The 16,629-nt window shown below is 40.0% G+C and overlaps 1 protein-coding gene across 4 annotated transcripts in view; it reads left to right on the top strand.

The window, feature by feature from the left end:
• The window catches only part of ATP8B4 (ATPase phospholipid transporting 8B4 (putative)), a 284,458-nt gene that overhangs the window by 239,725 nt on the left and 28,104 nt on the right, over positions 1-16,629 (top strand). For all 4 annotated transcript variants that reach the window (XM_023227177.2, XM_023227176.2, XM_023227178.2 and 1 more), the window contains 2 exons: positions 1,833-2,016; positions 2,568-2,791. In XM_023227177.2, the coding sequence (XP_023082945.2) occupies positions 1,833-2,016; positions 2,568-2,791 (408 nt within the window). The remainder of the gene's footprint in view (positions 1-1,832; positions 2,017-2,567; positions 2,792-16,629) is intronic.

Below are 16,629 nucleotides of genomic sequence, written 5' to 3' on the forward strand. Positions count from 1 at the left end.
GTGGCCCCCAAGCTGAATTGCCCAGAGACCACAATATAGAAAGGGGACCTTATGAATTATACTTTGACTTTCTCTCAGGCTCAAAGAATCCAGTGTGTGGTGGCATTAGAGTACTCAGGTGATAATTTATACCATTTTTCTCTCTCTGTCTCTAAGTGCATTGAAAGAAGGAGGTAAGATAGATGCTCTTCAAGAACCCCATCAGCTTTAAAGCCTGAAACTCATGGAACCATGAAATGTCATTTTTAATTTAAGGAGACTTGACTATGTTTTTGCTAGTATGGTCAGAAATCTTTTTTTTTTTTTTTTTTTTTCCCTAAATCATGATTCTAATTTGCTTAAACCCTGATGTTTTGCAGAATGTAATTGGGCCTTTGTTTTTTGCTCAGAGTCTTAGCATAGTTTTTCACTTGCTGATAATAAAAAAAGAGAGAGAGAGAGAGAGAAACGGAGAGAAAGAGACCATTCTAGGCAAGACAGGCAGTTATCTGTTTTCTCTTTCAGAAAGAGTGATAATATTTGAAAATGCCAACTCACAATTTCACCTAGGGATTATAGGTTTGAACATGAGAATTTTCTGTGCTGAGTTATGTTTTTATACTCATTTACCGATCCAGCCATTCATCCATTGGTATTTTTATTAAGCCTGCCCAGGTCACAGTGCTGAAGTCTGAGGATAAGACTGTGAATAGAACATGGTTCTTGTTTTAGGGAATGCTGTCTAGTGGGTGAGATAATCACACAGTGGTATGACAAATACTGTAAGAGAGGAATGAACACAATGCTTTGAGAGCGCAGAGGGAGACAAATTTACTTCCTTGTGGGAGGATCAGGGAAGACTTCCTGGAGAGAGTGATATTTTCAAGGAGAGGTAATGGCAAGTACAAAGGCACAGAGGCAAGAAAGAGCCCATTCAATCATGAGGAACGAGTGATTTGGCATGGTGGGAAAAAAGTGTAGACTTAAAGGTGATGCTAGAAGATAAAACTCAAAAGGAACGCCGGGGCCAGATTGTGATGGGCTGTGAATGTCTTGCTAAAGATTCACGCAAAGATACTGATGACTCAAAGTGTAAGTGGATTTCTGTTTCCTCTTAATGTGTTTATTAAATAATTTACAGTAAAACATTTTCTAGGAAAAAAACTTGCACAGTTAATTGGAAGGGATTGTGCTATCTTTTTTAGTAATTTCTTGACATATCTAAAGGCTCTTATGCATTTGGATAGGAAAAAGAGTAGAAATGGTTGAGGAACCCTGTCTGTGACATAGCTTGCATGCCCCTCTTTTGCACAGGCCTCTCTGGGTTTCAGTCATTATGTTCTTCAAGGGACAATCACCAGGTCATCTGCTTTTCATCCTGCCTGCACATTAATAATCACAACAACAAACTAAATATACAAAACAACAAACTAAATATACAAAACAACAATACAAAGAAACAAAAAGCCCATCACATAGAATAAACAAATCATCATCATTTGTAATTCATTCTAAACTTGGTGAGCTGGTAGATAGGTTCTGTCTTTTGTTTTCAGCAATTTTAATGGTTTCTAGAACTTCTCCAGCATTTAACTCTCTCCAGTGCAGCATGATATCAAGGAAGACATATAAATGGTGGTTTCTTTTATTTTTATTTTGAAATTCCTTAGTAGTATTTTAAAATTCACTTGGTAGGAGTTCAACACTTATTTCTTTAGTTTTTGTTGCTTGTGTGATTCTGAATCAACAATGACTTTTTGAAGTGAATGAAACAGTTTAGCAAACAAATCAGTTGAGAAACAAGACATTTGTTGTTTCCTGTTCTTTTTTGAATTTTATTTTTAATCACACAGGCTCATGCCCTAGAAAGTGATGTCAAGAATGATCTCCTAGAACTTGCTTGCATGTGTAAGACTGTAGTTTGCTGCAGGGTCACTCCACTCCAGAAAGCCCAAGTGGTAGAGCTGGTGAAGAAGTACAGAAATGCTGTTACTTTGGCCATTGGTGATGGAGCCAATGATGTCAGCATGATTAAAAGTAAGAGGATATTTGCTCAATGGGGTATGCTACATACATGGGGTCCTCAGTTTCAGCATTTGGCAATATATAATCACTAGATTGCGTTAAAATTTAATTTTGCCAGTGATTCTAAAATGAATGATAATTCTGGGTCCAATGCTACCACCATTATTAGCATTCATAACAAAATTTCTTTGTTTTTAAATAAACCATTTGTGTAGTTTTAGCCTAGAAAAGGATGTCGTTCACCTTATACTATTTGAGGAAGTAAGTAGGTGCGGTGTAGAGGAAAGAACACCAGACCCACATTTGTAATATGTGACTTTAACCCCATCTTTGCCACTTACAATTGTAAAAACTTCTATAAGTCACTGAACTTTTCTGAGCCTGACTTCCTCTTTTGTAAAACTAAGATAAATACCTATCATAAGCATTTCATGAGATAATATATGTGAAAAATTGTAATTGCAATGGCTGCAAGTTTTCCATAAATAAAAGAGGAATGACAAGTTTCCGAAAGAGATCGTGGCTTTGCTTTGGGAATGACAGTGTTCCTCTTTCCTTTGTAGGTGCTCACATTGGTGTTGGCATCAGCGGCCAGGAAGGATTGCAAGCAGTCTTAGCCAGCGACTATTCATTTGCACAGTTTAGATATCTCCAAAGGCTTCTCCTTGTTCATGGAAGGTGGTCTTATTTCCGAATGTGCAAATTCTTATGCTATTTCTTCTATAAGAATTTTGCATTTACACTTGTGCATTTCTGGTTTGGTTTCTTCTGTGGTTTCTCAGCCCAGGTTGGTAAAAAGCATGTTTTTTTTTTTTTTTTTTTTTTATATGATATTACAAATGACTCTTCTTCATAGCTCTTTACTAACAATAATAAATTGAGAGTTTTTAATGACTGATTCAAGTGACAGTATTACAATTATGTAATTGACAGTTGACTTGAGGTTTGTACCCAAGAAGAATGTGTATCTAGCTGAAATTTTATGTATTTATTTTCTTATTTAGATAGTCAACCAGTGAGTACTCCTTCTGTGCATACTTTAGTTTTTGTTGAAATGTTTTTGGTATGATGACAGGTAAGCTTGTAGAGTTTTAATTTAGAACAGAAGTCTGCGAATCACTAATAAGAAATATTGAGGTATCTTTACTGGGAAGATGGTTTCTTATCTAACACACTAAATGTATCTGGGCTGAGGGTAAATGTGTTTTATATTAGGGAGAAGTAATTGGTACTCTGACACCAAAGCCATTTAGACAGCAATTCATCAGCTAAAAGTTGATCTATAGATAATGCTGGATGGAAGAAAGAAAAATTAGCAAATTTATAAATTAGGATTCTGTTTTTATCACTTCTTATACATTTTAAAGGATAGTTATTTAGCCACACATCTTCAATATCAGAAAAGTGTTGACCCAATGAATCAACTGTAAAATGTAATGTCTATATCATCTAAATATACTTATAAATTTTAAAAAAGTTTTACCAAAAACTTAAATGTAGATATGGCATTGACATTTTGAACAACACACAAAAAAGATTGTCCTTGAGAATGAAATGGTAACCATAACTCTCAGAGATTTATCCAGTTGTTCTTCCCTTCTTTGGGTTTTATCAGTGACACTGGATTCAACGATATGCATGAAGGTGATTTAAAAAAAATTATTTTATTCCAAAAAAACTGAATATAAATGAAATCTGGCATCTTCTGTTCTCTTACATGTGCTGAGGAAGATTAGTGAATTCCTTTTTACAATGAAAGTACGTTTTCAATATTTTTCCCTTTTTCTGGGAAGTTGAGATTTCTTAAAGTGAGGTACATCTGTTCCCATTCTTAATTTTCTCTTTTTAGGATAACATGCCCCAAACTAAAAGTAGATTATGTTGATATTTTTGCCTTTTTTTTGGTTAATCTCTTGACAGTTGAAGTAAAACAGAGTCTTGATTTTAGCTACTCAGAATTAGAACTTATCTTAGTGCTACTTCAGAGTGGGCATGGGGCTGGGGATATTTACATGCTCATAATTCCTCCTTTGTCCGACAAAGACAAGCATGGGAATGTGGCCTGTGACTTCCTAGTCTGTTGATTTTCCTTCCACATAAGAACAAAGCAAGACCATCTGCTAACGGGTGTTTCTAAGAGATCTAATTTTCATATTCCAAAGGCTTAAGGTTGAAGAATCTCAAGACTATGAAGGGACAAACCGCATTTAAACCTCTTAGAACACAGAAGAGTAGTCAATGATTTGTATGTACAGACACACTAAGCTTGAATAGGCAACTGTTCCTCTAAGTTGTCTGTTAAAACTGTGAAGTCGAAACTAATGTTCTATGACTTCTAACTTCTACATTTAGGTTGTTTTCTGGGTTCTGATAAAATTGGTCAGAGCCAGATGTTAAGCAACTAGAATTTTTATTCTTTCATCGGTATTTGCATTTTAAAAGAGCAAGGGAGAATAATAATTGCCCCAAAGACATGAGCAGCTTGATGGTTGAACCCAGCTGTAAGGCACACCACCTGTCTGTGATTAGGTTTCTGAAATGTTTGATTTAACAAACATGTTTCTTTTCTGTGTCCCTTTCTTTCCCTTTTGTTTTTTTACACTGAAAGCTCTAGTTAATTGCACAATCTTCATTTTGAATCCATTGTTAGTTCCCGTTGACCATCTGTGTTCTTTCCTAAGCCGGTGAATTGGGTTGGACCAGTGGTTCTCAAGCTTTAGCGTGCATGGGAACCACATGGAGGGCTGGCTAAAGTACTGCCCACTGGGCTCTAGACCCTAGAACTGTACTTTGAGAACCACTGGGCTAGAAAACCTAGAAGAATATCCCAAGTTCTGCTTCCTTGAACACAAAGCAGAGTAAAGTCCAATCTGCTGACTTTTTGTTTTGTCAACAACGTTAGACCCTATTCACCTTTTCAAAAGCAGAGAGGCCAGTTAAGCAAACAGCTGATCTCCCCCAGTTGAATTTTTCCAGAGGATTTAAAATCCTTTCAGCCCTCTTGCCAGTTCACTGTCCCTGAAGCATATTTTACCTGCACTAAGACAGGGCCAGGTGGACAAGGGATGTCTGTTCAGGGTACAGGATTTCTTTCCCCAGTTTAGCCAGTCTGTTATGATCTCACCTAGCTTAACCATTAGCTCCTTGAAGAAAAGAAGTACATCTAACTCATCAATACATCTGTAATAAAATCTGGAATGTTACCTGCCATATAGAAGGCCTTCTAGTCGTTTCATGTTGTTGGGTGTTTTTCTATAGCCCTTTCCCATGCTTGAGGCAGTTGCAGCAAAGAGAGCCATTCCGATGTGCCTACAGTAACTCACACAGTTGCCACTTACTCTATCCACCCCAGGGGCCATCCCTGTAGGCTCCGGATCTGGTCTGTGTAAACGTGTGCAGCCTGACCATTACTGTGGCAAAAGGGCTCAGGGTCTTAAGATCTAAATGTGGTTATGGAACTGATTTCAGAATGTAGAATGCTGTTTTTCTCAGTTGTGTTAATATTAATATGATACAATAGTTAATTGGGCTACGGGTGATACATTTCTTAGTTATTTATACATCCTTTCATTCTAGGAAACACATAGAGTGGATTTTCCAGGTGTTTTGGCTGGTTCTTGGCTGATTTAAATAGGGCAGGATACATTTTTTTAGACAGAGGAGGAATCACCATAGAAAAATAATTGGGCCTCTGAATAGGAGTCCTGGACTGCTATCTACTTTGCCCTAATTTGTATGATGACCTTATCAAATTGGGACCTAAGCTTATACTGGAAAGGGTACTTTGGTCCCACTATTTAAGGATTTCACTCATTTAATAAATATTCACTAAGCTTTTGCTATGTGTCAGGCCGTGGTGCCTCCCGGACCTTATGTCCTGCGTATGTTAAAAAGTGTGCTCTTGATGGGCATGGCGAAGTGTGATCTCACAAATTTTACTAGCTTTTCATGTTGTGGAAGGCTTAAAGTTTTATTTCCACACTTGTCAGAGAAATAGATGGGCTTTCCAGGAGAGTGATAAGTAGCAATTGTTTATCACCTGTTGGAAAGGAGAGGACAACCAGTCAGTGACAGTACCCATGTAGTGGCATCAATATTGTGGGGTCAGCTTCTTTGTAGAATCATGATATTGTTGACACTAACAAGTAGAGATACAAACAAGTCATAATTATAGCTAACATTTAAATAGTACTTACTATGCTTCAGGCATTGTCTAAATGTTTTACCTGTATTAGCTCAATAGTTACAATAACCATATGAAGTAGGTTTTACAATCATGGACTATATTAGCTTAATTATGGTAAAAAACACATGACATAAAATTTACCAACTTAAGGATTTTTAAGTGTAGAGTTCGGTAGTGCTAAGTAGGTACACATTGTTGTGCAACAGATCTCTAAAACTTTTTCATTCTGCAAAGCTGAAACTTTATATCCACTGAATAACAATTTTCCATTTCCCCTAGTCCCTGGCAACCACCAGTCGACTTTCTTTTTCTATGAGTTTTACTACTTTAATTACCTCATATAAATGGAATCATATAGTATTTGTCTTTTTGTGACACGCTTATTTCATTTAGCATAATGTCCTCCAGATTCATCCATGTTGTAGCATGTGGCAGTATTTCTCTTCTTTTTCAGGCTGAATTACGTTACATTGCATGTATATACTACATTTTGTTTATCCATGTATGCATCTATGGACATTTGGGGTGTTTCCACCTCTTAGTCTGTATCAGTTCTTGTTCAATATTTTCTAAATAATATTTGGGAGTTCCACTGTCCAGTAAATTCTATTTCTTCACACTCTCACCTCCCTGTCTTCTCTCTTCAGGCTTAAAAATTTATAATTCACATTAGTCTGTGAATTGTAGGCTCTGACAAGTCTGAATGTAAAGAAACACTACTATATTTGACTTCGGGATGCATATATATGTATTCTCACATCTGACATCTCTAAAACTTGGCTATGTCTTTACAGTCAAAAGTATATTACAATATCCTTTGATCTGGATTGAAGTCAGGTTTCCAGAGAGCAAGAAGTCAAGTGTGACTTCTCCCAGTTCCCTGTGGGCACTGCTGCCAGCCTAAGATCTTTCTCTTTCCATACACTTTTTGAATTCAGATTGTAGATTCTAGTGAATAGCAGCTTGAGGTCCATGTTTTCAAGAGAGATTCTGTCTCTCCCTTTAGTTAGTGCAAAGCTGACACAGGCTAGTTTCCTTGCAGTCCCTTTCTGCATGAAGATTTCTTTTTTACACTGAGGTTGTAGCTCTTTGTTGCCCTACCTTTATGGGAATGTCAGATTCCCCATTTGGTCGAATTTTGGCATTGATAATGGTATTTCTAACAATCAATTGTGCTTTAGAGTCAATGAGATTTGGTATTATTACCCAAACTCATTTGGCATGGAATGCTGCTTTTTCTTTTGTGTGTGTGTGGTTTTGTTTTTGTTTTTGAGACAGAGTCTCACTCTGTCGCCCAGGCTGGAGTGCAGTGGTGTGATCTTGGCTTACTGCAAGCTCTGCCTCCCAGGTTCAAGCCATTCTCCTGCCTCAGCCTCCGGACTAGCTGGGACTACAGACACCCACCACCATGCCTGGCTAATTTTTTTTTTTTTTTTTTAGTAGAGACGAGGTTTCACTGTGTTAGCCAGGATGGTCTCGATCTCATGACCTTGTAATCCACCCATCTTGGCCTCCCAAAGTGTTGTGATTACAAGCGTGAGCCACCGTGCCCGGCTGGAATGCTGCTTTTTCTAAGCAACACATGTAATGTCATGTAGAACAGGTGCCATATGGAACTCACTTTCGGAAATTCTGGAATAGATGCTTCTATAGCAACAATTTCAAAGCTTGACATTGCCTTGCTATTTATCCCAGTTCTAGTGTTTTGAAAACAATAAGACATGCAAAGAGCAAAATGATGCCAAGAATATTGTCCCCATAGGAACAGGCTATTTATGTTTCTCCCTTTATAAAAACTTCCTACTTTAATAATTAACTCTAGTCCAAGGGACAAAATACCCCTGTTTTATATACCAAAGTAAGGGTTTACATTTAAACTTCTGCAAAGTCTTTTCCATTATTCTCAAAGATTTTTTTTTAATATTATAAATATATTTATATGTGAATATATCTCAACTTTTATGCTACTAAAATCATATTCTTTTACAGCTTTCTTATTAAAAACAGAACTTGTCACACTTTGAGAAAGTTCTCTTGATTTACATTCTTCAAATGTTATTTTTCTTAATGACATTCTGAAACACAGATTATAAATTATTTAACTATTCTGAGTCTATAGACATTTAAGATTTTTTTTTTTTTTTAGACGAGTCTTGCTCTGTTGCCAAGCTGGAGTGCAGTGGTGCGATCTTGGCTCACTGCAACCTCCGCCTCCTGGGTTCAGGTGATTCTCCTGCCTCAGCCTCCTGAGTAGCTGGGACTACAGGCACATGCCATCACACCCAACTAATTTTTGTATTTTTTAAGTAGAGACAGGGTTTCACCATGTCGACCAGGATAGTCTCAATCTTCTGACCTTGTGATCCACCCGTCTCGGCCCCTCAAAATGCTGGGATTACAGGCGTGAGCCACTGTGCCTGGCCCAAGATGTTGTTTTTAATTTAATAATTTCGGTCTTCCTCATCTGTGAGTCACATGACATTGTCAACTTGCTAATAGAAAGACTTGCTTGCTATAAAGACAAAATAATGAAAAGGACAAACTCTTGCCCACCTAGAACTGGTTTTCTCATTGGGAAATAAAGAAGTGCATAAATAAATAAGTCTAATAGAAATATTGTATTCAGTTCGGTGCAGTGGCTCACGCCTGCAATCCTGGCACTTTGGGAGGCCAAGGTGGGCAGATCACTTGAGGTCAGGAGTTTGAGACCAGCCTAGCCAACATAGTGAAACTTTGTCTCTACCAAAAATACAAAAAATAGCCGGACATGGTGAAGCGTGCCTGTAATCCCAGCTACTTAGGAGGCTGAGGCAGGAGGATCATTTGAACCTGGGAGATGGAGGTTGCAGTGAGCCACGATCACACCACTGCACTCCAGTCTGGGTGATGGAGCAAGACTCCATCTCAAAAAAACAAAAAACGAAAACAGAAAAAACAAAACAAAACAAAAAACAACTTGTATTTAAAGGTAATATGAGAGCATGGGGAAAGGAGAAATGTGTGAGGATCTAGGATGACTTGGGAGGATCTGGGATGACTTAGGCGCAATTAGTCTGCAAGCAAGTGTGTGAATATTTTAAAAATTAAGTGGAGATCTGAAGGCCTGAAATTCTAGCTCCCTTCAGGGATTTGGAGCCTGATTTGCAGAAGGGTGTGAGACAATGGAGTAAAAGGAGGACATCCCTCCCCTCATACACTTTCCCACTGACCTGTAATTAGCTAAAATATTCTAATTTCTAAAATTGTATTTAACACCAACTCATTCAGAAATACCTTTCAAAAACTGCATGGCATTGAAGGGGGAGCTTATTTAGCAGTGTTGTCTACAGCAAGAAGCCTGTTCTAGAGCAGGTGTTCTACCACTGTAAAGATGGAAACTCCGGTGTTCCCCAGCCTCACCCCACATGGGAGTGCCCTGGCATGTTAGCGGTACTGAAGACTGGCTGTGCAGGTGACTTGGATTTGGAATTGAGATTGGCAGGGATCATTGTCTCTTTTCCATTCCCTGTTTTTCCCTGGAAGGGCCTGATTAGCAACAGGTTTAACTGAAAAATGTTTTGGCTTTTTTTAGTCCTGTTTTTCTAAGGACAATATGCTGTAAATGAGGCAAGTGAAAAGAAAACAACATATTTGTCAGAACATTAGTCTACAGAGAATGAGAATTTTTGAATGGGGGACAATTTCACCATCATACTCTCTCACTCCCCGTTAAGATCACCCAACATGTGGCTTTGGCCTCCAACACCATGTGGCGGGTGATGAGGCTTTCTTAGCCCTTAAAGCCCCATAGACAGCCACGTACTTTCAGTCTTTTAAAGAAAGTCAGCTGTCTGAGATCTTCCCACTCCCTGCCACCCCTCTCCTAAACTGCGTTAACAGAATTGAAAGCTCCATAGTGAAATGGAGCCAGTAGTAATAACTCCAAGGCCTGGCAGAGTTGGTAATAGCTGGCATCTCTTTAGAGGCCATTCCCAGGTAGGCCCAATCTTCCGTCACTTTCTCTGTCCAGCCCCAGCAGCAGTGAGAGTTGCACACATATTCTCCAGTGCAGAACCTATGGTCTGAATGCTTGTTCATTTACCAACAATAAACTGGGTGCCAGTTTAGGACCAGGTCCTCTGATGCCCCTCCCCGCCCCAAGGAACAACAGAGTGAATCAAAGGGATGCCGTTCCTGCCCTCAAGGAACCTACAGTCTGGGAAAGATTTTATTTTCATAAATGCAAAACAAATGTTGAATAACCCCGTAATCTCCTTTCTCTTATTTCTCTACCAAAAGTTTCTTTTGGAATAAATTTACTATGGATAAGCCATGTCTTGGGGCCAACCCTGTCAAATCCCAGCATCATTCATAAGCACCTAAATATTCTTCCCTGTACCTCTCAGCAGATTGTTTGGAAGTAATCCTTTCTTCAGCTGAAAACATCTGACCAAATGTAAACAGATTGTGTTTTTTAAGACACAATGTTGACTTTCTAAAACACCAGTTTAATTATTTAATGAAGTGACATGTGCTATTTCTTTACTACATCAGTCTGTCTTTGGTGCCTGGTGGATTTTATCCAGGCAATTATTCTCTGATGAGAGCTCCAGTAGATTCCAGCCAGTGCCCCATCCTGGTAGGTGGGCTGGGGCAGATGTGTAGGCAAATCCAGCTGTGGTGTGCAAGGCTTCAAGAGGGCGGATGGGTGGGAGCATCACTGCCTGTGGGATGATGGCACTTAGGACATCTGTGATGGATGGTCATGTGATGTAGGCTGGGTTGTAGTTGGTTTATGGACTTTCCTCTGGTTAACTTCAGTATGCTGCTTATGTTGTGATTGGCTTGGGATATACAGTGAAAAGAACCCGCAGACCAGACTCCCTTTTGTTTCCTATATTGAGTGGAATTTCCTGGGAGAAGCAGTGGGAACAAAGAACAAAAAGTATGTATCTTGTGGAAACCTAGAATGTTTACTCTGGCAGAGAATTTCAGAGATACTGAGTCCAGTCCCTCGTTTTACAGAGGAGGAGTCTGATGCCCCAGGAGCTGAGGATCAGTGGTAGGCAAAGCTAGGACCGGAACCAAGTCTTCTGGGTTGCGCTTCAGTGCTCTGCCTACTCTACCTGATGATAAGTGACCTCTTGGGTTGTTATAAATTTGGAAAAGCTAATGGCTATATCTTTTTTTTTTTTAAACAAAACAAAACACTGTCTTCCCTAAACCCCTAATCAGCAAATGTTTGCCTTATTTGGAATCTAGAGGAGAAATGTCCAGAAACACTCAGTTCGATATGACTATGTGGAGGAAATGAGCCCTCTATTGAAAGAGACCTCATGTCTTGTGCGATGTGTCATAGCTTAGTGCTGTGGGAGGGATGGGCCTGTCCCTAGGCAAACTGTTTTGTAGAATCATCTGGAAGCTTGAGGACACCTTCTGCTGGCAAACGCTCCAACTCAACTGCCACTGAGAAACAAATTAAATTAAATTTGTTCTAATGAGATTTCCAGCCAGATTTCTGCACCAGAGAGGTTTGGATAAAGGAGACTAAGTCTCTAAACTGAATCATGGATGCCTTTTAAGGACATGCCTTATCCCAATCTATTATTGAAACCCATATGAGTTTTGTGGAGTTCACTGTGGGTTTGGAGTCACTATTTATACCTGTAACTTATTTTAAAAGCACCCTATGCCCTCAGGACTTTTCATAAAGAGGAACTGTCCCCCACCAAGGATACAGCTAAATTAAAAAAAAAATTAGTTGAGGTCCTATTTAGAAAATTCATGCTCAAAACTATGCAACTACTGGTACTGTGTACTTGTGAGAGGATATTATCTGATAACAATTTATCATTGTCAGTGAGATACAGGGCTGTGTATGGTTTTTTTTTTCTTCAATTCTACTGTGATATGGAAGCAATTATCTTGTCAAGGCTGGAAAAACTTTAGTTCTGTCAAACAGTATAATAAAACAACAAAAAGCTTGGAAAGTGACATGAAAGAGTGCGACTAATCTTAAGGCTTTGATGACTTCATGGATTTGGTTACCTGTGAGCCCATCTCCACCTGGCATGGCAGCTCTGCTCCCCCTCACCTTCCAGATGTGCTCTGGGGAAAGTCCGGAACTGGACGAGTGTTCAGGCCTGGGTCATTCCTCCTGGATGCCGCGAGCTGGTTTTTACTAATTACACAAATCAATAACAGATGTGCTGAGGCTAAGCGCCTCATATTTATTCCACAGCGTGTTTTCTTTAAATGACAAATGTTTTTTAAGGCCCCCAAAAGGTCATTAGATAGGTTTTCTCTGCAACACATAGGAAAAGGGGGATACACATCTCCAAAGAGGTAGTAAGGTCATCTTGCTATTTGAACAAGGAGCTCGGCCAGTGGTCGAGCAGAAAGAGCAGAAAGCCCTTTGTAGCTGTTTGAGAACTTTATTAAGGTTTATTTAAATGTGTCATTCTATAAATCACAGGTTTTGTGTTCTCCAAGCTGTTTTTAGATTGTAATTTGTAGCTGGAGTATTTTTAACTATATAAAATGGTTGATAAGGCTGATAAATTGCTCCCATAAAGAAGGGAGCAAGGAGAAGCTTTCCTTAAATAGAAAAACAGTGAAGTTGGAAAAATGAACTCTCCTCCCTCTTTTTTTTCTGATCCATGAAGAGACACTTATAGGATTTTAAACAGACCTGTGACATCTTGCAGTAGCATGGCTTTTCTCTCTTGTTCAGAATATTGGAGATAGGGAACAAATATTTCGGAGGCAGAGGTGGCATGGCTTCCCCTGTGAGTCAGGCACCTTAGGGAAAAGAGTTTTTTGTGGGACTCCTTTCACAGAAACAATCTGAGTCACCCAAAATCAGAGTGTCAGCCTAGAAATCTGAAAAGAATCCTCACCCCTCAACCTCCACCCTCCCCTCTCTTCAGGGCATCTGGTCAACCTGTGTTGGGTGGGTTGGGAGGGAAGGAGAGGTGGTAGAATGCCTGAGCATGCTCGGAAGGGGAGAAACAGGGAGGTTGATCTGGGCTCGTGTGTCCCTCTCAGCTAGTGCTAGTCACCAGAAGGGGGACTTAAAATTTTTCCAAGGGGATTTAAGGACTGCAAGAAGAAGTGGGGCATTTACTAGAATAGCTATTTGAGTAGCTGCAGATCTCTTGCAAGGATTCTTGAACAGAAACCTGTTGTAGAAGAAACATTGCTTGACCGGGAGCAGTGGTTTATGCTTGTAATCCCAGTACTTTGGGAAGCCGAGGCAGGTGGATCACCTGAGGTCAGGAGTTCAAGATCAGCCTGGCCAACATGGTGAAACCCTGTCTCTACTAAAAATACAAAAGTTAGCCAGGCATGGTGGCAGGCACCTATAATCCCAGCTACTCGGGAGGCTGAGGCAGGAGAATTGCTTGAACCCGGGGGGTGGAGGTTGCAGTGAGCCGAGATCCTGCCATTTCACTCCAACCTGGGCAAAAGAGTGAAACTCCATCTCAAAAAAACAAACAAAAAAATATTGCTTGTAGCCTTAATTTCTGTGAAAGACCCTGAAGTCTAAACTGTGCTAAGCCAATGCCCATAACTGGCAAAGTTGGTTTCTAAGGTAAAGGACTCAGGTTAACACATTTTGGTAGATCCTGAGATAAAAACCATAATTAGAGTGAACAGTGATTGATATAATTAAGTATTCATGAAGAAAGTAATTGTACCAAGGTACTAATTTTTCTTTAAATCTTGTTCTGATGTTATATTGATCTCATGGCTACCATAGTTTATTATAGAAATAAATATCTATGGTTGTCTCAATAAAGAATTCTATTTTGTAAAAATATAATTAGCATGAAAATATACCTTTTTATTTACTCATTAAACACATTGCTTGAAGCTTGGATCCTTGCATGCTCCCCCTGTCCTCCCTCCTTTCTTCCTTCCATCATATGGTGCTCACTTATTGAGCACTGTCTTTCAGGTGCTGTAGTGGCATTTACCTCATTTCATTGAATACTCACAGCCTCCCTATAATCCTGATTTTATAGCCGAGGAAACCAAGACTCAAAGAGATTGAGTATCCTGCTCAAGTCCACACAGCTGTCTGCTGACTCCTTTACCCTTAAGACACCAGCTTCCTTTAATTGAGCAGGCGCTGAGTTTGGTTCTTGGGCCCCATAGGTGAGTTAGATTACCCGCTCTCAAGTAGCTCACAGTCTCGTGAGACGGGGCTGGGAACCAGCATATAAATAATTGTAAGTCAGTAGTTAAGAAGCAGTGAGGTATGGGGGCGTCATGGAACTACTGATGAGTGGTCCGGAAGCCACTCACGGAAGTAGGGAGTGGCCAGGGCTCAGAAAGGCTTCCTGGAAGACCTGCCCACACCCCCCATCTCATGCTGACCCTTCCAGGATCAAACACATTGAAGCAGATGAGAAGTAAGAGGATGGGCATCCTAGCAGAGGGGACAACAGGAGGAAAGTTCCAGAAGTGAAGCATAGCTTGGGCAGGAACACAAGCCGTCAGGTATTTGGGGAGTAATTTGATATGGTGTGTTGGAGAGAGGGAGAAATCTCAGATTTCTGATTTGGATGCTGGGGTGGATGTGATGGTATCAGATACTGGTATAGGGAACCCAGGAGGGGCAACTGGTTAAGGTAGTATGAGGATGAGCTCTCGTCTTGATATATTGAGTTTGAATCTATGGTGCATCTGTGGGAAAATGCCTAGTAGAAAGTTAAATATGTAGCATTTACTAAAAAGTTGTAAAATAATTCAACAAGTATTTATAGAGCACCTATAGTCAACAAAAATAGAGTATCTACCAATGGCTAGATCCTGCTCTGGGCATTAAAATTGTAGTTGTGAGTAAATTTCTGTTTTCATGGAGATTATATTCTAGTGGGATGAAGACAGATAATAAGGAAAGAAATCAGTAAGATGATATCAGAATTGTTAAGAAAGAACTTAGTAATGTAAAAGGTCTCATTGAGAGGGTGAGGTGACACCGGAGCTGTGACCCAAGTGTTCAGAGAAACTTCCATGTGAATACCTTGGGATTAAAGTGTTCCAGGCAGCGGGCACAGCCAATGCAAATGTCCTGAGGCAGGAATGAGCCGATTAAGTTGGAGAAAGCCCATCAGCAAAGCCTCAGCTAGGTGAAGGAGGGTGAGAACGTTGGGAGGTGAAGTTGAAGAGGCTGGCAGGCAGGGGACCAGGAAGGGCTCTTAGGACATGATGAATAGGGAGTCTGGATTCATTCCAAGTAAAATGGAAAGCTGTTAGAGGGTTTTAAGCCAGGTCAATGCTAATGTTGTTATTTTAAATCAGTGGTCCTCTATCTTTTTGGTACCAGGGGATGGTTTGTTTCGTGGAAGACAATTTTCCACAGACGGGGGGATGGTTTTAGGATAAGACTGTTCCACTACAGATCATCAGGCATAGAACTGGCATGCACAGTTCACAATAGGGTTCATGCTCCTATGAGAATCTTATGCAGCTGCTCATCTGATAGGAGGTGGAGCTCAGGCTGGCTTGCCTGCCGCTCACCTGCTGTGTTGCCTGGTTCATAACAGGCTATGGACTGTTATAGGCTGTTGGGGAGCCCTGTTTTAAATGCCAAAAAACAGCATATAAAATTGTGTTTATTGTATGCTCTCAATTACGTTAAACAAGGTGAGGGAAAAAGCCTTCAAGGAAACTTTCTTTTTTCTTTGGAGACAGAGTTTCACTTCTGTCACCAAGGCTAGAGTGCAATGGTGTGATCTCGGCTCACTTCAGCCTCTGCCTCCCATGTTCAAGTGATTCTCCTGCCTCAGCCTCCCGAGTAGCCGGGACCACAGGTGCACACCACCACAACCAGCTAATTTTTTGTATTTTTGGTAGAGAGGTTTTCACCATGTTGCCAAGGCTGGTCTTGAACTCCTGAGCTCAAGTGATCCACTAGCCTCGACCCCCGAAAGTGTTGGGATTACAGGTGTGAGCCACCGTGCCAGGCCAAGGAAACTTTCCAGATGACACCACTGAGAGAGGTGGTTTCATGCAGTGGTCAATGTTGCAGGCACTGAAGTTCATAGGCTTGGAGTTGGCTCTGACACTTGCTTGGCTGGCAGTTCTCAAACTTTGTGATCTCAGGACCCCACTATCAATATTTATCATCTTAGGAATGAAAATGAAGAAAAAAATCTAAACACTTTTATTAATTTGTTAAAAAATGGTGAACCCATGACATGTTTACAAAAGTAACATTTTTAAGAAAAATGCTTACATTTTCTGAAACAAAAACAAGTTAATGAGAAGAATGCCATTGTTTCACACTTTTGTAAAACTAGTTAACATAATAGAAAACACCTGGGTTCTCATAGCACCTGCATTCAGCCAGCTGTGATGTCACGTATCGTATACACTTATGAGAGAATGGGGGGAAAGGGTAAATACCTAACTTTTTGTATTATTGTGAAAATAGTTTTGACATTATGGAT

This window comes from Piliocolobus tephrosceles, chromosome 6 (genome assembly GCF_002776525.5).
Source record: "Piliocolobus tephrosceles isolate RC106 chromosome 6, ASM277652v3, whole genome shotgun sequence".
NCBI lineage: Eukaryota > Metazoa > Chordata > Mammalia > Primates > Cercopithecidae > Piliocolobus > Piliocolobus tephrosceles.